This window comes from Oncorhynchus clarkii, chromosome 23, assembly GCF_045791955.1.
Source record: "Oncorhynchus clarkii lewisi isolate Uvic-CL-2024 chromosome 23, UVic_Ocla_1.0, whole genome shotgun sequence".
Classification (NCBI taxonomy): domain Eukaryota; kingdom Metazoa; phylum Chordata; class Actinopteri; order Salmoniformes; family Salmonidae; genus Oncorhynchus; species Oncorhynchus clarkii.
The window spans coordinates 34,503,616-34,528,848 of record NC_092169.1 but is presented as its reverse complement, the minus strand read 5'-3'; the positions used below and the strand labels follow the sequence as shown (position 1 = coordinate 34,528,848).

General features: G+C 42.3%; 1 protein-coding gene across 2 annotated transcripts in view; it reads left to right on the top strand.

The window, feature by feature from the left end:
• The window catches only part of LOC139381901 (mono-ADP ribosylhydrolase 2), a 1,192,255-nt gene that overhangs the window by 1,106,166 nt on the left and 60,856 nt on the right, over positions 1-25,233 (top strand). The window contains exons 10-11 of one of the 2 annotated variants that reach the window (XM_071125757.1): positions 3,801-3,851; positions 13,346-13,408. In XM_071125757.1, coding sequence (XP_070981858.1) covers positions 3,801-3,851; positions 13,346-13,408 — 114 coding nt within the window. The remainder of the gene's footprint in view (positions 1-3,800; positions 3,852-13,345; positions 13,409-25,233) is intronic. The other variant, XM_071125758.1, reaches the window with a different exon arrangement.

Sequence of the window (25,233 nt, the reverse complement as noted above, 5' to 3'; positions counted from 1 at the left end):
AGTCCTAAAGAAACACCAAGTTACAATGAAACAGTTATACACTGTACCGTTCGAGAGAAACAGTGAACGGGTAAAAGAGCAAAGATACCAATATGTCCAGGTAAGACGTCTGAGGTTACGTACACAGCTATACAAAATATTTACAGTAAAAAAACAGTAAAACTGTGCACTTACTGTTTTTCAGAGAGTAATGGAGGTGGAAGCACTGGAAAGACCACATTCATTTGTATTTATCGATGAAGCTGGATTTAACCTTGCCAAAACACGGCGCAGAGGAAGGAATGTTATAGGTCAAAGGGCCACTGTGGAGGTTCCAGGCCAAAGGGGGGGAAATATCACCATGTGTGCTGCAATGGCCAATGATGGTTTGCATCTCAACACACCACTCATTGGCCCATACAACACAGAAAGGCTTATAGCTTTCCTAGAACAGCTCTATGCTCAGCTATTGCCAGCAGAACAGGGGGAGCCAGTAAGAAACCCCCAAGTTTTTGTCATAGTTTGCGATAACGTTGCTTTTCACCACTCTGCAGCTGTCACAGATTGGTTTGCAGCACATCACAGATTTATGGTTTTGTACCTGCCTGCATATTCACCCTTCCTCAACCCAATAGAGGAGTTTTTCTCTGCCTGGAGGTGGAAAGTGTTTGGTCACCACCCACATGACCAAATGTCTCTTTTGGAAGCCATGCGTGCCGGATGTGAGGACACGAGTCCAGAGGACTGCCAGGGATGGATAAGGCACTCCAGAAGGTTCTTCCCCAGGTGCATGGCAAGAGAAAACATTAGATGTGATGTTGAAGAAAACCTGTGGCCTGATGCTAGAGAGAGGCAGGATTAGCCCCTCAATTATTTGTTCGAATTACAGTATGTACTTTTAGTTTCTACCTTTTTTTTCTCATTACTGTAATTCCGTAAATTACTACAGACTATTGAAGCAAACTGCTAATTTTCATTTACCTTAAAGAATTGTTATGTTCTAAACATTTTAATAAATCATGTGAAAAAATGTCACTCTTTTCTTTGAAGAAAATATTACTTTGTATGAAGTCACTGAAATTGTTCAAACTGTAAAGATGAAAAGTTTGTATTTTCTGTATTGGTGTTTGATGCTAGTGTTTTTACTCTCAGTGTGTTCTGAGTGACAGTGTGTGTTATCTCAGTAAGGGTTGTGCATAGTGTTTGGCTGCACTGAGCGTGTTTTGAGCCATGTGTTAAGAGTTGTGTTGCTTGGAATGAGTTTTGCAGGTGATGTGAACTGTTTAGCTCAGGTGACTGTTGGTAGTGCAGACTGTAGTTAGAGTTTTGCACATGTGACTCCAGTTGTGCCCACTGTCGTTTAGCAATCGAAAAAAACTGTAAAGTCTGGAATTCTCTGGATTTATGGGGCTTTCAAGACAACTGGGAACTCTGAAAAAAACAAGGTTGAATCATGACGTCAGTTATCTTCAGGTCGGAGCTCTAGAAAGAGGCCCGAGGTCCCGACTTGGAATTCTGAGTTGGATGACCGTTCAAAGTCTGAGATTTCCCAGTTCCGAGTTTCCAGTTGGATTGACAGCATGGCAAATGATCAAGGTGTTGAATGTTTATCCTTTTAAGCTTGGAAAGAGACCCTTAAACGCAGACTTGGACCACACACCCACTCCACTGAATAGCAGGCTAGTGACTGTTTGCAACGCTTGCGGTTAGCCACTGATTCCTTCCAAACCACTCATTGTTGAATTTTTTTATCAAAAATGTATCTTCATATGACAAGGATTTGCCAGTAGATTGTCGAAGTGATTCATGATGATGAAGTCAGCCTGCAGGTGCCCGGCCCGCTAGAGCGTGATGAGCCAAGTGAAGCTGGATGGGCACTTCTAATGTAACTCTATGGCAGCACCCAAGGGGCTTGAATTTTCGAGCTCTCCCCATAGATTTTGCAGTGACGTAGTGTCTCCATGAGTGACAGAACACTGAGCCAGTCACGGCGCAACTAGAGAACATTACCAACCCGTACGCTGTGTATTTTCCGCGGGCTGCCCCACCACAGCAGAAAGCACTGAGCTAGGCTGAAACACCTGCATTTTGGAGCTGCCTTACTCAAGAAATCAAAAAAGAGCATGTTTGTATGGAAGTTTATTAACTCAATTATCATTTTTAAACACTGTTTGCAAACTGATATGTGACATGTATTAATGCCAAAATAACATGTAAAACCTGTGAATGTTGCCACTGGATGAGAGAGAGAGAGAGAGAAAGAGAGAGAGAGAGAGAGAGAGAGAGAGAGAGAGAGAGAGAGAGAGCAAGGAAGAGGGAGATGGAGATTGAGAGAAAGAGAGAGGGAAAGAGGGAGAGAGAGAGAGATGGAGAGAAAGAGAGAGGGAAAGAGGGAGAGAGAGGACATTGGCATACATCATTTATAAATGTCATTGGGAGACTATTTTAGTCCAAAGTGAGCTCTGACGAAGGCCTTGAGGCCGGGTACGTAAAGTTTAGTAAAGAGCAGTGATACAAGCAAGAGCAGTATGCAGGTTTCTTCTTTTTTCTCATCTTATTAAATTATTACCATGCACCTGCAACAAAGATAGATCAGATGTGCGAGTGCCTTTTGAATATTGAGTCCAATGTGATTAAATTCCTTTCCTTCTTCTCAATGGTTCCATCTGTGTGTAAATGTCCCCATGAGCCTTATACTCAGTGATCCTCAAGGGTTCTTTTGGAAGGCTGATGGTTCTATGTGGAACCATATTGACTCAAAGAACCCTTTGAGTTCTTCAATGGTTCTTCACAGTTCACAAAAGGGTTCTTTGTTGTTTTAGTGATAATTCAAATGTAGGGGAGGTGGCTTATTCAAATATTTTGGGGTATGGTTTGCTCACAGCTCTTTTTGTGCAACCTTGAGTGACAGTTTCATTCCAATTTTCTAAGGTGTTGTGTTCTGATATCACATGTTATATCTGACTGTGGTCAGTAATGGTGTTTTGTGAAAGACTTGTGTATGGCCTTGTGTCAATTAGGAGCGGTTGATTTTTATCGTTCGGTGCTTATCAACTCTCTCCTCAGGGACCCCCAGCTGTTCCAGAGGAAGCTCACTCGATTCAGTTAACACAATGACAGCTATGGAGTTTTAACAATATAACATGGGTGTCAAACAGACTCAATGGAGGACCTCATGTCTGCTGTTTTCTGTTTTCTGTTTTCTCCTTTCAATTAAGAGCTAGACAACCAGGTGAGGGGAGTTCTTTACTAATCAATTACCTTAATTATCAATCAAGTCCAAGGGAGAACCCACACTCAGCCCTATGTGGAATGAGTTTGACACATGTGTTCTAAAGGATCTACAAATAACTTTTGAGATTGAGAATGGTTCTATAAAGAACCTTTCTCGATAAATGTTATATAAAGAACCATAAAAAAAGGTTCTATATAGCCCCAAAAGGGTTGTGACCATAGCGGAACCATTTTTGTGCTATATATCACTTTTTTTTATGGTTCTTTATAGAACCTTAGGAAAGGGTTATTTATAGCACCATACAGGTTCCATTTAGAACTTTATGACCATGGTTCTTTATATAAAATGTTTTTTTATTTAGCACCAAAAAGAGTTCCGCTATAGTTACCAACCAAATAACCCCTCTCGGGTATTATTTAGAACCATTGTTTTTTGGGTGTGTAAATGCTGCAGTCCTTGGTCATCAGGACTGTAACTACCCAGTGATAGGCCTAACCCAGTATGACACTACTACACTGCAGTATCAGTAGATAGTGGTTTGTGAAATTGCAGGGTGTGATTTTCTCTCTCTTGTTTTCTTCACCAGATAACGATGTGACTACAGAAGAGGACACTGAGGATGGACAGAAGGCAGGAGGTTAGTGCCCATGACGGTTTCAGACTTCTGTTCTTTTCACCTTGTGAGATGCAATTACACATTGAGTGTAGGTTATATGTGCACGTGTTGGAGATATGTAACAGTAGTAAAACCTCAAACACACTCGCACTATGGTTGGAAAATATCACTTTTAGCCTTTTGACCTATGTCAGCGCGTTTACATTTATATATGAATTTTCAGTACTCTGACTAAGGTTAGAATTCTGAAATGTTAGCATAATTAAAGAGTGATTGCTTTTCAAACAGTTTCAGAGAGAGAGAGAGAGAGAGAGAGAGAGAGAGAGAGAGAGAGAGAGAGAGAGAGAGATCAGGGATAACGCTTCACAAGTAAACCTGTGAAAATCCTAACACATTTATTTGATACATTCAAGGTGCGGGTAGGTAAGGGGTGGGAGATTGTGTCTGTCACAAAATGGAATGTTCGTTCATTGGTGACAGACACAATTCCAGCAGTGACAAAATCAGTGGTAAAAATACCAGGTACACTCTTAGAAAAAAAGGTGCTATCTAGAACCTAAAAGGGCCCTTCGGCTCCCCATAGGAGAACAGTTATTGGTTCCAGGTAGAACCCTTTTAGTTTCATAGAGGGTTTCATAGAGGGTTCTACGTGGAAACCAAAATGGTTCTATCTGGAACCAAAATGGGTTTTACCTGAAACCGAAAATTATTATCCTATGGGGACAGACGAAGAACCCTTTTGAAAACCTTTTTTCTAAGAGTGCATTGTTAATTTTCTTATCGATGAAACATTCAAGCACAATACAGTTTTCTCTTCCCAAAACAAAAATCTATTACGAACAGAGTGCGCTAAGTTTTGTATACTTGACCCTTTCTTAAAGTTTTTTCAAAATTGTGTTGTTTATAAAGGAGTGCAAGGGCGAATTGAGTTATTGCACACACGCACACACGCACCCCTCACGTCGTAAGCGTTTGCTAATGCAAATACATAGTAAAACATGCCAATAGCATCTCACTAGATTGTGCTTGACTCTGCCCACTACGCTTAATTTGATCCCATTGGATACGACGCCAATGATACATCTTTGGTTAGTTATCAGTATCTTTGGCGGAGCTGTGTTGTGGCCAAAACATCACCAGTACACGCAGTAGCACACAAACACACACTGCCAGGAAGTGCAGAAAGTTTTGCATTGCTTTGCAATCTACTTGACACCATGGCTGGAACTTAGAGATAAAGTAGCTACCAAGATCCAACTATTGACATTTTGCCTCCGTGTCGTGTGAATCCTTTAAATAAATATGGACCCCCCCACATACCTGTACCCCTGCACATTGACTTGGTACCGGTACCCCCTGGATATAGCGTCATTATCAATTTTTGATTGTGTTCCTTAAAAAAAATACATATATTTTTAACTTTAGTTTATTTAGTAAATATTTTTTTAACTCTATTTTCTTAAAACTGCATTATTTGTTAAGGGCTTGTAAGTAGCATTTTACGGTAAAGTCTACACCTGTTGTATTCAGCGCATGTGACAAATACATTTTGATAAGATTTGATTTGACAGAATTCAAAATGGGTTTGTGTAAATCCTAAATTGCTGATGTATTGTTTGAAAGGCGTAAACACGAGAGTCTGTCAAATACAGTGCATTTGGAAAGTATTCACATTTTGTTATGTTACAGCCTTATTCTAAAATGTATTAAATCGTTTTTTCCCTAATCAATCTACATACAATACCCAATAATGACAAAGTAAAAACTGTTTTTTAGAAATATTTCCAAATGTATAAAACAACAACAACTGAAATATCACATTTACATACTGTAAGTATTCAGACTGTTTACTCAGTACTTTGTTGAAGCACCTTTGGCAGTGATTACAGCCTTGAGTCTTCTTTGGTATGTCGCTACAAGCTTGGCACACCTGTATCTGGGGAGTTTCTCCCATTCTTCTCTGCAGATCCTCTCAAATTCTGTCAGGTTAGATGGGGAGCGTCACTGCTCAGCTATTTTCAGGTCTCTCCAGAGATGTTCGATCGAGTTCAAGTCCGGGCTCTGGCTGGGCCACTCAAGGACATTCAGAGACTTGTCCCGAAACCACTCCTGCGTTGTCTTGGCTGTTGTCCTGTTGGAAGGTGAAACTTTGCCCCAGTCTGAGGTCCTGAGCACTCTGGAGCAGGTTTTCATCAAGGATCTCACTGTACTTTACTCTGTTCATCTTTCCCTCGATTCTGACTAATCTCCCAGTCCTTGCCGCTGAAAAACATCCCCACTCCATGATTTTGCCACCACCGTGCCAGGTTTAACCAGGACTTGTTGCTTGTCATTCAGGCCAAAGAGTTCAATCTTGGTTTCATCAGACCAGAGAATCTTGTTTGTCATGGTCTGAGAGTCCTTAGGTGCCTTTTGGCCTAAACTCCAAGTGGGCTGTCATGTGCCTTTTACTAAGGAGTGGCTTCCGTCTGGCCACTCTACCATAAAGGCCTGATTGGTGCAGTGCTGCAGAGATTATTGTCCTTCTGGAAGGTTCTCCCATCTCCACAGAGGAACTCTGGAGCTCTGTCAGATTGACCATCGGGTTCTTGGTCACCTCCCTGACCAAGGCTCTTCTCCCACGATTGTTCAGTTTTGCCGGGCGGCCAGCTTTAGGAAGAGTTGATGGTTCCAAACTTCTTCCATTTAAGAATGACGGAGGCCACTCTGTTCTTGGGGACCTCCAATGCTGCAGACATTTTTTGGTACCCTTCCCCAGATCTGTGCCTCGACACAATCCTGTCTCGGAGCTCTACAGACAATTCCTTTAACCTCATGGCTTGATTTTTGCTCTGACATGCACTGTCAACTGAAGGACCTCATATAGACAGGCATGTGCTTTTCCAAATCATGTCAAATCAATTGAATTTACCACAGTTGGACTCCAGTCAAGTTGTAGAAACATCTCAAGGATGATAAATGGAAACTGGATGCACCTGAGCTCAATTTCGAGTCTCGTAGCAAAGTGTGAATACTTATGTAAATAAGGTAAAAACCTGTTTTCGCTTTGTTATTATGGGGTATTGTGTGTAGATTACTGAGAAGAAAAATCATATTTAATCCATTTTAGACTAAGGCTATAACGTAGCAAAATGTGGGAAAAGGAAATGGGTCTGAATACTTTCCGAAGGCACTGTAGTTTATCTGGTATGAACAGATGCTGCCTCTACAGATAGAGAAGTGCTTGCTGTCTATATTTGAGAGGGAAGAGAAAGTTTACAGCATGTGGTATATGTGAACTTCTAGTAAGTTGCTTCATGAAGTCTATCATTGAATACCGGTCTAGGTCTATATAAGCTCTAGAGCTCTGAACTTACCTTGTATAGCCTGTCTGTTGTTGTCATGCAACCAATCAAACCAGTGCTACTACCACCTCTACAGTAGTTGACTTGTAGATCTTGTGAACACCATCCACTACATGTGCAGCCAAATAAGCACAGTGAGAGAGAGAGAGAGAGAGAGAGAGAGAGAGAGAGAGAGAGAGAGTCTGACTGACTGACTGACTGACTGACTTTTGGTTTTATTGTCTGTCTCAGGAAGTGTTTTTAGATTATATTGTAGTGAGATGTGGCACACCAGCCATGTGCTATCCTTCAAATCACCCAAACACTTTTAGATGTGGGCCCCCAACTGTGTGCTATCCATCTATCCACCCAAACACCTTTAGATGTGGGCCTCCAACTGTGTGCTATCCTTTTATCCACCCAAACAACTTTAGATGTGGGATGAACTATGTGCTATCCATCTATCCACCCAAACACTTTTAGATGTGGACACCCAACCGTGTGCTTTCCTTCTATCCACCCAAACACCTTTAGATGTGGGCACCCAACTGTGTGCTATCCTTCTATCCACCAAAACACCTTTAGATGTTGGCACACAACTGTGTGCTATCCTTCTATCCACCCAAACACCTTTAGATGTGGGCACCCAACTGTGTGCTATCCTTCTATCCCCCCAAACACTTTTAGATGTGGGCCCCCAACTGTGTGCTTTCCTTCTATCCACCCAAACACCTTTAGATGTGGGCACCCAACTGTGCTATCCATCCAAACACCTTTAGATGTAAAATGAACTGTGTGCTATCCTTTTATCCACCCAAACACCTTTAGATGTGGGCACACAACTGTGTGCTATCCTTCTATCCACCCAAACACCTTTAGATGTGGGCACCCAACTGTGTGCTATCCTTCTATCCACCCAAACACATTTAGATGTGGGCACCCAACTGTGTGCTATCCTTCTATCCACCCAAACACCTATAGATGTGGGCACCCAACTGTGTGCTATCCTTCTATCCACCCAAACACCTTTAGATGTGGGCACCCAACTGTGTGCTATCCTTCTATCCACCCAAACACATTTAGATGTGGGCCCCCAACTGTGTGCTATCCTTCTATCCACCCAAACACCTTTAGATGTGGGCATCCAACTGTGTGCTATCCTTCTATCCACCAAAACACCTTTAGATGTTGGCACACAACTGTGTGCTATCCTTCTATCTACCCAAACACCTATAGATGTGGGCACCCAACTGTGTGCTATCCTTCTATCCACCCAAATACTTTTAGATGTGAGATGAACTGTGTGCTATCCTTTTATCCACCAAAACACCTTTAGATGTGGGATGAACTATGTGCTATCCTTCTATCCACCCAACCACCTATAGATATGGGCACCCAACTGTGTGCTATCCTTCTATCCACCCAAACACCCTTAGATGTGGGCATCCAACTGTGTGCTATCCTTTTATCCACCCAAACACCTTTAGATGTGGGCACCCAACTGTGTGCTATCCTTCTATCCACCCAAACACATTTAGATGTGGGCCCCCAACTGTGTGCTATCCTTCTATCCACCCAAACACCTTTAGATGTGGGCACCCAACTGTGTGCTATCCTTCTATCCACCCAAACACCTTTAGATGTGGGCCTCCAACTGTGTGCTATCCTTCTTTCCACCCAAACACCTTTAGATGTGGGCACCCAACTGTGTGCTATCCTTCTATCCACCAAAACACCTTTAGATGTTGGCACACAACTGTGTGCTATCCTTCTATCCACCCAAACACCCTTAGATGTGGGCATCCAACTGTGTGCTATCCTTTTATCCACCCAAACACCTTTAGATGTGGGCACCCAACTGTGTGCTATCCTTCTATCCACCCAAACACATTTAGATGTGGGCCCCCAACTGTGTGCTATCCTTCTATCCACCCAAACACCTTTAGATGTGGGCACCCAACTGTGTGCTATCCTTCTATCCACCCAAACACCTTTAGATGTGGGCCTCCAACTGTGTGCTATCCTTCTATCCACCCAAACACCTTTAGATGTGGGCACCCAACTGTGTGCTATCCTTCTATCCACCAAAACACCTTTAGATGTTGGCACACAACTGTGTGCTATCCTTCTATCCACCCAAACACCTTTAGATGTGGGCACCCAACTGTGTGCTATCCTTCTATCCACCCAAACACCTTTAGATGTGGGCCTCCAACTGTGTGCTATCCTTCTATCCACCCAAACACCTTTAGATGTGGGCACCCAACTGTGTTCTATCCTTCTATCCACCCAAACACCTATAGATGTGGGCACCCAACTGTGTGCTATCCTTTTATCCACCCAAGCACCTTTAGATGTGGTCACCCAACTGTGTTGTATCCATCTATCACGCCCTGGTCTTAGTATTTTGTGTTTTCTTTATTATTTTGGTCAGGCCAGGGTGTGACATGGGTTTATTTATGTGGGTTGTTTTGTCTTGGGATTTTCGTACGTATTGGGATTGTGGCTTAGTGGGGTTTTCTAGGTAAGTCTATGGCTGTCTAGAGTGGTTCTCAATCAGAGGCAGGTGTTTATCGTTTTCTCTGATTGGGAACCATATTTAGGCAGCCATATTCTTTGAGTGTTTCGTGGGTGATTGTTCCTGTCTCTGTGTTTGTTGTCACAAGATAGGCTGTATAGGTTTTCTCATTCCGTTTTTGTATTGTTTGTTCGTTTTGCTTCGTCATTAAACATGTTTCAAAATTACCACGCTGCATTTTGGTCCGACTCTACTTCACCCGAAGAAAACCGTAACACACCCAAACACCTTTAGATGTGGGATGAACTATGTGCTATCCTTCTATCCACCCAAACACCTTTAGATGTGGGATGAACTATGTGCTATCCTTCTATCCACCCAACCACCTATAGATGTGGGCACCCAACTGTGTGCTATCCATCTATCCACCCAAACACCTTTAGATGTGGGCACCCAACTGTGTGCTATCCGTCTATCCACCCAAACACCTTTAGATGTGGGCACCCAACTGTGTGCTATCCTTCTATCCACCCAAACACCTTTGGATGTGGGATGAACTGTGTGCTATCCTTCTATCCACCCAAACACCTTTCGATGTGGGCACCTAACTGTGTGCTATCCATCTATCCACCCAAACACCTTTAGATGTGGGCACCCAGCTGTGTGCTATCCATCTATCCACCCAAACACCTTTAGATGTGGGCACCCAGCTGTGTGCTATCCATCTATCCACCCAAACACCTTTAGATGTGGGCACCCAACTGTGTGCTATCCATCTATCCATCCAAACACCTTTAGATGTGGGCACCCAACTGTGTGCTATCCATCTATCCACCCAAACACCTTTAGATGTGGGCACCCAGCTTTGTGCTATCCATCTATCCACCCAAACACCTTTAGATGTGGGCACCCAACTGTGTGCTATCCTTCTATCCACCCAAACACCTTTAGATGTGGGCACCCAGCTGTGTGCTATCCTTCTATCCACCCACACACCTTTAGATGTGGGCACCCAACTGTGTGCTATCCTTCTATCCACCCACACACCTTTAGATGTGGGCACCCAGCTGTGTGCTATCCTTCTATCCACCCGCACACCTTTAGATGTGGGCACCCAACTGTGTGCTATCCTTCTATCCACCCACACACCTTTAGATGTGGGAACCCAACTGTGTGCTATCCATCTAAACACCTTTAGATGTGGGCGCCCAACTGTGTGCTATCCTTCTATCCACCCAAACACCTTTAGATGTGGGCAACTGTCACGGTCGTCCTCCGCTTCATCTGAAGAGGAGAGGCGAGAAGGATCAGAGGACCAAAACGCGGTGTGGTATGTGTTCATAGTGAATATTTAATAAAGAAAGTACTGAACACTGCATACAAAACAATAAACAAATAACGACCGTGAATCTACAAATTAGACCTGTGCTGACACAAGCCACTAACATAGACAATCACCCACAAACAAACAGTGCAACCCAGGCTACCTAAGTATGATTCTCAATCAGAGACTACTAATGACACCTGCCTCTGATTGAGATCCATACTAGGCCGAAACATAGAAATGCCCCAAAACATAGAAAAACAAACATAGACTGCCCACCCAACTCATGCCCTGACCATACTAAATAAATACAAAACAAAGGAAATAAAGGTCAGAACGTGACAGCACCCAACCATGTGCTATCCTTCTATCCACCCAAACACTTCTAAACCTTTACATTCTTTACATTCACCCACATTATTTACCGATTATGTTTCCAATAGGATTAATTTATGACATGAACATAAAGGGCAATTTTATAATCATAGTAAAATGTGATACAGACTGATCCAAGAGGCACAGAATGACTGAATCATAGAGATTGTACCTCATAGTTAACATTATCTGAGGGATGTTTTCTAAACTGGGTGGTTCGAGCCCTGAATGCTAATTGGCTGACAGCCGTGGTATATCATACTGTATACCACAAGATGACAAAACATGACTTTTTACTGCTCTAATTAAGTTGGTAACCAGTTTATAATAGCAATAAGGCACCTCGGGGGGTTGTGTCCAGGCACCCTGTGTTGCATCGTCCTTCCAAGATGTAGTCCCGACACAAATCCAGGGTCACTATTGGTTCAGTTTCTAGAGACGCGACCCAGTCATTCAGTCTTTTTGTTCTGTTTCTATGGACTCGACCCAGTCATTCAGTCTTTCTGTTCTGTATCTATGGACGTGACCCAGTCAGTCAGACTTTTTGTTCTGTATCTATGGACTCGACCCAGTCATTCAGTCTTTTTGTTCTGTATCTATGGACGTGACCCAGTCAGTCAGACTTTTTGTTCTGTATCTATGGACTCGACCCAGTCATTCAGTCTTTTTGTTCTGTATCTATGGACGTGACCCAGTCAGTCAGACTTTTTGTTCTGTATCTATGGACTCGACCCAGTCATTCATTCTTTTTGTTCTGTTTCTATGGACGTGACCCAGTCGTTCGTTCTAAATGTTCTATTGCCATACTGGCTGGCAACGTTCTTATCCCTTGCTTGCTAGCTAGTCAACTACGGCTAACTTACAGTCACGTCAAACAGTGCAGCCAGAATAACAACAAAGTAGCTGCATTTGCATTTGTTTAAGCTGTTTTCTAGAGACATTTATTTGGCTACATGCATAACAATGAGCTACTGAGGCGTGATTTCACTTGGCATAGAAAATGTGCTCACTCGTCAGAACACAGATGAACTAGCCAACAACACAGCTAACACAATCACTTCAAACTGAAGCTGGAAAAATGGCAAACTAGCTGCACTTTTCAGTTTACTTTTCTTTGTATATAACCATAAAACTGATTCACGATTTTGACTGGCTGAGAAACTCTGCCTGTCTGTCTTGTCCCGACTCCCGACACGTTACTATTGGACAGTTGGAGATCGAATTTGAATATTGAAACAATGTTGCAAATTTCGGAGAGATAGACAGCAAGGTTTTACAAATCTCTGCTGTTATAAACTAAATGTTAGTCTAAAAGAAATGTGAGATAATGCCAAGATGCTTTTTATAGTGGAAATCAAGTTTATAAATTGTGTGGCTGGGCTGATGAGACAGTGGATTGCTCAGCCAGATTTAGCTGGTGGTAACTTGTGGAATAGACACCGGCTGGAATGCGGTTTGAACCAACAAGGATTAGACCCACCCGTTGTATAAATTGGCCATATACCACACCCCCTTGGGCCTTATTGCTTAAATATCTCATCTACCATAGCCAAATGTTCCCATCAGCTCCAAATATCTACTGTATCAACCACACTCCCACTGACATTATCCAACATAAAACATAATTCCCAGCCCTGTGTTGTCTTCCCTCCACTCCTCTCCCAAGTCGCTCCCCCCATACCCCTCCCAGTCTTGCCCAGTGCCCGGTTCAGCCCTTGTTTGATGGTGACGGCTGTCTGAGTTAGTGCCAGCCACTGGCCCTCTCATACTGTTCCATCAGCCAGGGGTTGATTCAGAGCTGGAGCTGGTTCAAGGGTTGCTATCAATTGGTTCTCACGTGGCCATAGTGCTTTTGTCCCAGACTCAGCTCTGGACATTGGCCTCAAAGCCTCTGTATAACCCTTTCATGCTATTTGAGACTTGCCATAATGTGTGATAATATGTATCACACAACTGATACCTGTCCTTCTTGTAGCAGGCATGTCCCCTTCTAAGGAATCCAGAAGCAAGAATCAGAGTGAAGACCCCCATGATGACGGTAAGAGAGTGTGTGTTCTAGTATCATCTTTTTGCATGGATTGCATTTTTGTATGTGTGTAGTAGCATATTTACAGTACAGTTGTTTCTCTCTCTCTCTCTGTGTGTGTGTGTAGTAGCATATTTACAGTACAGTTGTTTCTCTCTCTCTCTCTGTGTGTGTGTGTGTGTAGTAGCATATTTACAGTACAGTTGTTTCTCTCTCTCTCTCTGTGTGTGTGTGTAGTAGCATATTTACAGTACAGTTGTTTCTCTCTCTCTCTCTGTGTGTGTGTGTAGTAGCATATTTACAGTACAGTTGTTTCTCTCTCTCTCTCTGTGTGTGTGTGTGTAGTAGCATATTTACAGTACAGTTGTTTCTCTCTCTCTCTCTGTGTGTGTGTGTAGTAGCATATTTACAGTACAGTTGTTTCTCTCTCTCTCTCTGTGTGTGTGTGTAGTAGCATATTTACAGTACAGTTGTTTCTCTCTCTCTCTCTGTGTGTGTGTGTAGTAGCATATTTACAGTACAGTTGTTTCTCTCTCTCTCTCTGTGTGTGTGTGTAGTAGCATATTTACAGTACAGTTGTTTCTCTCTCTCTCTCTGTGTGTGTGTGTAGTAGCATATTTACAGTACAGTTGTTTCTCTCTCTCTCTCTGTGTGTGTGTGTAGTAGCATATTTACAGTACAGTTGTTTCTCTCTCTCTCTCTGTGTGTGTGTGTAGTAGCATATTTACAGTACAGTTGTTTCTCTCTCTCTCTCTGTGTGTGTGTGTAGTAGCATATTTACAGTACAGTTGTTTCTCTCTCTCTCTCTGTGTATGTGTGTAGTAGCATATTTACAGTACAGTTGTTTCTCTCTCTCTCTCTGTGTGTGTGTGTAGTAGCATATTTACAGTACAGTTGTTTCTCTCTCTCTCTCTGTGTGTGTGTGTAGTAGCATATTTACAGTACAGTTGTTTCTCTCTCTCTCTCTGTGTGTGTGTGTAGTAGCATATTTACAGTACAGTTGTTTCTCTCTCTCTCTCTGTGTGTGTGTGTAGTAGCATATTTACAGTACAGTTGTTTCTCTCTCTCTCTCTGTGTGTGTGTGTAGTAGCATATTTACAGTACAGTTGTTTCTCTCTCTCTCTCTGTGTGTGTGTGTAGTAGCATATTTACAGTACAGTTGTTTCTCTCTCTCTCTCTGTGTGTGTGTGTAGTAGCATATTTACAGTACAGTTGTTTCTCTCTCTCTCTCTGTGTGTGTGTGTAGTAGCATATTTACAGTACAGTTGTTTCTCTCTCTCTCTCTGTGTATGTGTGTAGTAGCATATTTACAGTACAGTTGTTTCTCTCTCTCTCTCTGTGTGTGTGTGTGAGTGAGAGTGCGTGCAAGCGTGTGTGCACGCTTGCTTGCATGCAATCATTCATGGTCAGTATCCCTAATCTCCATCTCTCCCCTGTGCCAAGTTCCTCTCTGTGGAAATGAATACAGGATGAAGCCGGGAGGTTTTATAAAGAATGTTTTCTTTCAGGGGAAACTTATTTAAGAAGCATTATCAGGCTATTCTGCAGTTTCAGGGACTTTGGATGTGTAATACTGAAACAATTATAGGCCTCTCCAGTAAGATGGACCAGAGATAATTAGATTCTTACACTGGAGGGCGTCGTAAGGCAATTAGCTTGGCACACCATCCATTTGGCTCCAAGCTTATGGTTGGAGGGGGGGGATTTTTAAAAAAGATATCTACTACAGTGATGTTTTCTTTGGGGAAATAATCGCTCTACCGCTACAACTTGATTGTAGTCTAAAGCACACGCATTAGACACACACACACACACACACACACACACACACACACACACACACACACACACACACACACACACACACACACACACACACACTCAGATAGCCGCAGAGGCTGGAAAAGATAGATAGCTAGTGAAGCTGCTTCAAGGGCACCAATGCATTGTAATCTAATTGAACAAAACACTGACTAACACCTCCTCAGATCTCGCAGGCACACACACGCACACACACACACGCACGCACGCACGCACGCACACACACACACACACACACACACACACACACACACACACACACACACACACACACACACACACACACACACACACACACACACACACACACGCACACACACACCTCCTCACATCTCTCAGGCTATACTCGTTGTATCACTACCTCTGCCATAATCCATAGCCATAATAATTAAATATGATTCACAAATTCAATCACAGGAATTATGGAGCGTAAGTATTTAGTAATAATCTTTATAAATTCTAATTTATCAGGCATGCTGGATGCTTAATGGCAGCTAATCCACAGACAAAAGGCCTTGGCACAGTCACTCTAGACATTTTAGAACACGGGAAAATAACACTCCTTCAGTCAACCTCTTACACACGATCCAGTATGAATTTGAAGACTGTTCTGTGCTGTAAAGGTGTAATTGTATTTAAAGGAAATATTAATTAGTCAAGTTGAATATGATTCTGTGATGTACTGTAAAGGGTGGGTTGATGTACTGGCTCTAATTTAAATGACCTAAACTTCTCATTTGCTCTTGCACAGGAACAGAACCATAGTTTGCCAGTGCTGTGATAAAATATTGTGTAGCTAGCCAGACATTTTAAGAGGAAGGATACCATACATTTTTTTAATTAACTGCCAATATGCCGACATTCAATTCAAACAATGCGGTCAATCCACAAACATACACTAGCTGAAATCAGTTGATGATAGGATTTATACAATGGGTGGGTCTAATCCTGAATGCTGATTGGTTAAAACCGCATTCCAGCCAGTGACTATTCCACAAGTTACCACCGGGTGGTGGTTCGAGCCCTGAATGCTAATTGGCTGACAGCCGTGGTATATCATACATTTAAAAGCCAAATCCAAACTGGCTTCCCTTGACACTTTTTTTTGGTGCTTCAGGACCATTCACAGTTGAGCTCACTCAGTTTAGCTGAATGCTGATTGGCTATTATTTTATACTTTTTTATCAAGGGAGTCCAAATGCTCGCTGGCTTCCCTTGCATTCAATGCTACGGGCGGCAACAATGTCATACTCTTTTTGACTGAACAGCATCAAATAGTTGGCCTACACATACATAGGGTGCCTGTTTTGCTCGTTCGGATGCTTTCTCCCGGGAAATACATTCAGCCTCTTACGAATTGAGGGAAAATGAAACACACAGAGAGACAAAAGATAAATGATTTTATATGGATTTTGTATATTTCTTGGTACATTTTCGGGGGAAGCCTGGCTTCCCTTGGATCCATGAATACAAGCCACTGATTGTAGGGCAGTACATGTGCATTGAACAACACAGCAGCTTGTCGGCATATTTTGTTATTTCTGTATAACAAAACATTTACGACGAAGTTGGCTCTTTTATACTGGGGGTAAATGGGAAAGAATGCTCGTTTTCTTCAATATGTGGGCGTGGTTGAGGGGGAATTCCTTATTATTACGTGAATATTGACTCTCAATATTCATTCCATTTAGACTTTGGATTTCTTCCTGACAACAATGGCTGCCATTTTCACCGCATTATGGACCTTTATGGAGAATGGTTCTATAAAGAACCTTACTCAATATCAAAGGTTATTATTAGATACTTTAGAAGAACCATCTTTTTAAAAATATATTCTGGTCAGCCATATTATATCCCAAAAATTCCTTAGGTGTTATTATTGTGTTCATGGACAAGTTAAATCAGGTGTGCTAGCCCTGCAACAGCGGGGGCTCCCTGAGGAGAGAATTGAGAACCACTGATTTAGTCAGCTTTTCTCAATTGACACAAGTCATCGTAAATGTTCATAGTAATATCACAGATAGAACAATGAGACCGATATTTCACCGAATGTATAAATATGACGCATCCGCTTGGTGGATGGTAGTGAGAGGAAGCCCAGAGGCCGGCAGTGGAAGAAGATTTTGGCCTACATTCTGCAAATGTTCTCATCGCTGAAACATTTGATCTCAATACAGTTTTCTGTTCCCAAAACTAGAGTCTGGTATGAACAGAGTGGATAATTTTTTGTAAACTTTAGCCTTTGCCAAAGTTGTAAAAAATCGCGTTATTTAGGAGTACAAAGGCGAATTGAGTTATTGCACGTGCACTTCACAGAGTAGGCATTCCCTAATGGAAATTTGCAGATGTATGCTAGAATGGTCCAATTGGATCTTGTTAGCTTGTGCGTGGCTCTGCCCATCTCCTTGCTTGTTCTGCCCACTGTGACTCATCTGTTCCCATTGGAAACGACAGGCTGTGGTTGGTTTAGTTATACAAATCTTTGGTAATATTTAACGTGTACGTCTTCTTCTTCTTTGGTATTTTGGCAGTCCGCAAACAAATGATGAAGGTGCATGCTGCCACCTAGTGTATTGGCTGTGTATCAGCCTACTATTCTGTAGTATGACTTCATTACACTTTGTGAAAAAGTTGCCCGACAAACTACCCCTACATCCATTAAAACCCAATCACTATTCCACTACTTTGGCCCTATCTAATCCCACAACTGGTCAGCAGCCTGGTAGGACGGGACACTGTTGTTCAAACACCTTGTAACTCTGCTGCAGTAAAATCTCGTACACCCAAGTACTTCTCTGCATCTGCCACCACAACATCTATACTCTGTGATTTATGTTCCATTCCTGCGGTAAAGTTGTCCAGGAACGCTAAAAAACAACTGAAGCACATGTTATTCCTAACACTCTCTATTGACCTCAGCCTACTTACAGGAATCCCCTTACGACCCCATCTTCCTCTACCACTCTCTATGAAGTGGCCATATATACAGTATATCTTTTTAATACAGACTAGCTAAAAAATAAGTGAAAATGTACAAATTATCCAATGGATTATGATCATTTTCAGGGAAAAAAAGTGGAGGTGCCAAACATAAGTTTGTACCCCCTAATTTTAATTTGCTCCATGGCTAAGGGGGAGACAAGGCTGTTTGGCACATCTCAGTCATGAAGAGGAAAAGCTTTGCAGCTGTTTCTGATTAATAAACAATGCCACGCTGGTGGTTAGTAACATTCAAATAAAACTAAGTCCAGAAAATAATTTGTATGTCATCTCACAGGAAAATACATTGTAATCACACGGATTTGCACAAAGTGGGCAGTTCAGATTTGTCACTTCAAGCCCAAATATGTCATACTTTGACTAAAACGATGACTTATTTACTTAAAATCATTGTGCAACAATCAAGCTCTGGTCATCGTCTTTCAGCACGAAAAAGTGGAAGAGAGAGAAGGAGAGTGAGAGCGAGAGAGACAAACACACCAGAATGTTCGTCTGACTGGAATATCAGCTGTTATTTTCTGATAGTTTTCCCACAATTCTTCATGTTGAATCTGCGAAAATGACCAGCGTTCGCTGGCATACAGCAGGTCGTCGCTACAACACAACTCTGATGACAGCAAGCGATAGAAGACCCATGCGGAATTCTTTAGGGCTCCCACCCAGCCTACTAGAGACAGCATCAGAGACTTGGTCTTTACTCCGGTACACGATCTACACGCGCAGCCTGATTCCGTGAGTGCTTCCCAAATGGCTCCCTATTCCCTTAATAGTGCACTACCTAAATAATGGGCTATGCACTCGTTACTGTTATTTTATTGTGTTACTTTTTATTATTTTTTACTTTTGTTTATTTGGTAAATATTGTCTTAACTCTTCTTGAACTGCACTGTTGGTTAAGGGCTTGTAAGTAAGCATTTCACAGTAAGGTCTACATTTGTTGTATTTAGCGCATGTGACAAATAAAGTTTGATTTGATTTGCACTACATAGGAAATAGGGTGATATTTGGGTCGCAGCCCCTAATTCTCTGTCTCATAGGGGGACTAATGTACAATCCTCCTGATGTGCTGTGATGACCTGCTTTTGTGATGTAATTGTCATTAAATCCAAGAACAGGATACAGAGAAAAAGAGAGAGAGGGAGAAAAAGATTGAAAGAGAGAGGGAGACAGACAACGATGGAGGAGGAGAGCAGGCAGGAGGGAGAGAGAGAGAGGGAGAAAAATATTGAAAGAGAGAGGGAGACAGACAACGATGGAGGAGGAGAGCAGGCAGGAGGGAGAGAGAGAGAGGGAGAAAAAGATTGAAAGAGAGAGGGAGACAGACAACGATGGAAGAGGAGAGCGGGCAGGAGGGAGAGAGAGAGAGGGAGAAAAAGATTAAAAGAGAGAGGGAGACAGACAACGATGGAGGAGGAGAGAGGGCAGGAGGGAGAGAGAGAGAGGGAGAAACAGATTGAAAGAGAGAGGGAGACAGACAACGATGGAGGAGGAGAGCGGGCAGGAGGGAGAGAGAGGGGGGAGAGGCTGAGAATGAGAAAGACAGAAAGAGAGGTGAGAGTGGCTGAGTGGAAGAGCGAGGCAACTGAGAAAGACACTTTAACCAGAGGCTTGATAAAGAGACAATGTCACAGGCCAGTTGGCATGCAGCAGTATCACTCTTCTTTCTCTATTATACAGTATAGAGAAATGATCAGATGTCACAAGACAGAGCTGGAGCAGGACACACAGCCAAAGTTCAATCCCCTAACTGTTTCCTTAGCACACAGCAGAATAAACGAGGGAAAGGGAAAATGAGATAGACGGATGAGAGGGAGGGAGAAGATAGGTCGTCATTGTAAATAATCATTTGTTCTCAATTGACTTACCTGTATAAATAAAGGTTAAATAAAAATATGCAAAAAACAGAGTGAAAGATGAGTGAAAGAGTGAAAGATGACAGGAGTTGGTTTAAGTGATGCAGAAGGATACTAAGTAGAACTATATAGCGTTCTTCATTTTATCCCCGTAGGGGAACCCTTTATCTAGGGTTCTCCCAAAACCCTTTATGTAGGGTTCTTCATAGAACCCCCTGTATATGGTTATACCTTAAATTATTTATGACAATACATTATTACATATATATCATAAGGCCTTTCTTTCAGGGCCTAGTTATACCATAGCACAGTGGTGTTAGGAAACTACAGGTTACAGGCCACATCAGGCTTGCAAGTCACATTATGCTGGCTGGCAAAGTGAATCCAGCCACATATTCAACAGTTTAGTTGTATTTGTTCAGAATGACTGCCAGTGTTAGGATCATTGTGAGGAGACTACCTAAGCCATTTAAACTGGAACAACCATTTCAGTATCTGGTGCAAAAAAATGATTAGATTAGTTTAGAAACATTTGTCTTTTATTTTTGTGTAGCATAAGATTAATCAATCAGTCAATGTAAATGCAAAAACACAAATATTAAAAATAATTCTAAAAATCTACCTGCAGTATAGCATGCTGAGTAATGGTAATAATTATGGTAAACGTTTGCCTAACTAGCCTAACTTCTTGACAACTCATCTGAAACATTTTTATAAATTAAAGTTAAAATATTGCTGTGTGCGCTCCGCATTTTCCTCAAATGGTCACCTCATTCAGATAAAGATGAAATGTACCTTATTTATTGTGTCATATTCCTCCTACTGGCTGGCTGAGGCTCACTCCAGGCTGTCAGTTGTCACTTCACTTTTCAGAGCGTGTGGGAGTGTGAGGCCACGGCAAAGATGCATGATGACTGCAGTGTGATTGGTCAATAATCTAACACATCTAGGGTGTGTTGTGTGGTTGTCAGCTATTAACTCATTCATTGCAGGAATTGACACATAATGTGTTGAAAAATGTTGTCAACACAGTGTTTAAAGTAACACAACATGTGCCATCCCTAATTAGACACAGGGATGTGTTAAAAAATAACACTTTGTTTCTATGAGTGTACATTTTTCCTCAATAGTCAGAGCTAGTAGGAAAAAATACATGTATTACTTTTAATGTGGGGAGAGAATTAAATCGAGAGGACGTATTTATGCCACACACACACACACACACACACGTATTCCCTTACCAGTACAGTATAGGCAGCTACTGTAGCCAGTAGCCTGTTTGCCCTTACATAGACAGGCTTCCCTCTGTGTTCAAACAAGCTCAGTGCAGGCATGGAGAATCAATGGCTTTTCCCCCTATGACGTCTGGCTTTTCCAGCACGCCACGCAGTGACGCACACGCCCACACCTTGCACACCCGTCACATATAACGACAGCTGCTGGTCGTAGCGCTCTGAAGCACTTTCTATTTGGCCAATTTCTCAGTGTGTTTTTCACCCGTGTTTTGTCCGACGCTAAGGTTGACTGGAAAGAAGAGCAGACAGAGAGACAGTGTTTGTAGCAGAGAGTCATGGGTGAAGGGAGTGTCTGAGGGAGATGTGGATAGGTGTGTGTTGGAAGGGGTGTAGGTTGTTGCTGTAGGCAGCTATCTCACTGTAAAGGTTTAATATTCTACACACATCCTAATGCCTCTCACACAAACCCAGCAGAAACCCCCAACTGGAAGTGCATCAGTCTCTCCTCAACATTAGAGAGTAAAGTGGTGTGATGTACTGATGCTGAAAGCTAAGTCACTCAGGTGGATTCATCCATTTGTAGACCCTTCTGTCACACACACATGCTAAGGACCTAGCGAGCACACACACACACAGACTATTTATAGCTAGAGTTCCACAACAGTAGATATTGAATATGATTACTCCACAGGCCTTAGCTAGTCTCCCGATTAACTCCCTGCCTATGTATCTGCATCCTGCTGCTTGCTGACAGTCCTCCTACATGAGCATATTAGGGGCACATTCTTAACAATATACAAGCAGTCCTATGAGCCTCTCATCCCTAGCAGTACTGTACGTCCAAACCACTGACATACACTACCGTTCAAAAGTTTGGGGTCACATAGAAATGTCCTTGTTTTTTAAAGAAAAGCACCAAAGAAATGTCCATTCTGTTACGACTTCTATAAATGGTGCGGTGGAGGAGTCAAACCCAGAGAGCAGGTAATATCGTACGTGAATCTATTTATTCCAACGACAGCGGAGACATGGACATGCCAACACTAGGGCGCATCAAACAACCCGTCCAAAATACACAGGACTAAAACTGTCCGGAAAATAATGAGATAACACTAATACACCAACACCAAAATAACAGAGAACAAGCCCGCACAATACCCAGCGGGCCTAGTGCCCTTAAATAGCCTACAAACAAACACTAACTCAAAACAGGTGTACCCAATTAAACCCAATAAACAGAAACAAAAGGAAAGGGAATCGATGGCAGCTAATAGGCCGGCGACGACGACCGCCGAGTGCCGCCCGAACAGACTTCGACTAGTTGAGTATCTGGAGCATCAGCATTCGTGGTTAGATTACAGGCTCAAAATGGTCAGAAATAAAGCACTTTCTTCTGAAACTCGTCAGTCTATTCTTGTTCTGAGAAATGAAGGCTATTCCATGCGAGAAATGGGCAAGAAACTGAAGATCTCGTACAACGCTGTGTACTACTCCCTTCACAGAACAGCGCAAACTGGCCCTAACCAGAATAGAAAGAGGAGTGGGAGGCCCCAGTGCACAACTGAGCAAGAGGACAAGTACATTAGAGTGTCTAGTTTGAAAAACAGACACCTCACAAGTCCTCAACTGGCAGCTTCATTAAATAGTACCCGGAAAACACCAGTCTCAACGTCAACAGCGAAGAGGCAACTCCAGGATGCTGGCCATCTAGGTAGAGTTCCTCTGTCCAGGGTTTTGTGTTCTTTTGCCCATCTTAATATTTTATTTTTATTGGCCAGTCTGAGATATGGCTTTTTCTTTGCAACTTAAATAGTACCCGTCTCAATGTCAACAGTGAAGAGGCGACTCCGGAATGCTGGCCTTCTAGGCAGAGTTGCAAAGAAAAAGCCATAGACTGACGAGTGTCAGAAGAAAGTGCTTTGTTTCTGACCATTTTGAGCCTGTAATCGAACCCACAAATGATGATGCTCCAGATACTCAACTAATCTAAAGAAGGCCAGTTTTATTGCTTCTTTAATCAGGACAACAGTTTTCAGCTGTGCTAACATAATTGCAAAAGGGTTTTCTAATTATCAAGTAGCCTTTTTAACTTGGATTAGCTAACACAATGTGGCATTGGAACACAGGAGTGATGGTTGCTGATAATGGGCCTCTATACGCCTATGTAGATATTCCATTAAAAGTCATTTACAACATTAACAATGTCTACACTGTATTTCTGATCAATTTGATGTTATTTTAATGGACAAAACATTTGCTTTTCTTTAAAAAACAGGGCATTTCTAAGTGACCCCAAACTTTTGAATGGTAGTGTACAGACATACTGTCCTATGAGACTCTCATTCCTAGTGGTACTGTACGTCCAAACCACTGACATATATACATATAGTCCTATGAGTATGTTGTAAATCTGAAGTGAACTAGAATGAAGTGCAGAACCTCCTACTAAACCCTTCATCCAGATACACACTGAATGCAGTAGGTACACACTCAAACATTTGTTTCAAAAAGCATACAACATTTTTGAATTGTGTAAATTATTTTGTCTGCACAGGGGAATCATATCCCTCATCCTTTACTTTAAATAAGATGGGGAGGACGAGTCACGGTGTTGCTTCGTCCTATTAGTGTAACACAGACAACACACACACACGCACACACACAACAAACATGCACACACACACCTTCCTTGCTCCTATTGTGTAGAATGGTATTTTAGAATCTATTTTCATCAATAGCTCAACATTCTAAAGTAAGAGTTATTTCACCTGCGTATTGCATTGGGAGGAAACAATGTGACAATACTGCCCCCTGCAGGAGAAAGCTAGTAACTGTAAGAATCAGTGGTGTCACTACAATGTGGTGGGTTATAATAGGGTCCGTGCTATCTGAGACCCTTGGGAAATCCCTACCCCATTGAAGTTGACAATTAAAATGGTTAGGGTTAGGGTTAGAGTCACTTAAGGGTTACGGTTATGGTTATGGTAAGGGTTAAGGTTAGGGTTTAGGGTGGGACCACAGGAGGTTGGTGGCACCTTAATTGGGGAGGACAGGCTTGTGGTAATGGCTGGAGTGGAATTCGTGGAATGGTATCAAAAACATCAAACACATGGTTTCCATGTGTTTGATGCCATTCCTTTGACTCCTTTCCAGCCATTATTATGAGTGGTCCTCCCCTCAGTAGCCTCCACTGGGATGGACGTCCGAAGGGACCCGGATAGCACAAACCTTTAGTAATAGTGATCCTTGTGATATCACACACAGAATATGTTCTAAATTATATATAGTGCACCGCATTTGAACAGGGCCCATAGGGCTCTGGTCAAAAGTAGTGCACTATATAGGGAATAGGGTGCTAGGGTGCCATTTGGGACACATATACTGAATCAGTTTGAAAAGTACTGAGCAAATTTATGTTTTTGCCATTGTGTCCTTGTATACTCAAGACTCATTCATGTTTGCCAGATTCAGACAGAGTGATAACAATGCTATTGGATGAAGTGTATGGTAACTACATGTTGGGGTGGCAGGGTAGCCTAGTGGTTAGAGCGTTGGACTAGTAACCAAAAGGTTGCAAGTTCAAATCCCTGAGCTGACAAGGTGCAAATTTGTTGTTCTGCCCCTGAACAGTCAGTTAACTCACTGTTCCTAGGCTGTCATTGAAAATAAGAATTTGTGTTTAACTGACTTGCCTAGTTAAATAAAGGTTAAAAAAATATGTTTACCCATATGTTGTGATCATGTTAGATAGGTGGTCCTGTTTTGCTCAGAGCATGGTGCTTTGCAATGCAAGGATTGAGTGATTCCTGCTGGGGCCACCCATATGAAAAAGTAAGCTAGCTGGACTGTAGGTTGCTTTGGATAAAAGTGGCTTATATTTTTATACTGAACACAAATATAAACGCAGCATAAAGTGTCCCATGTTTCA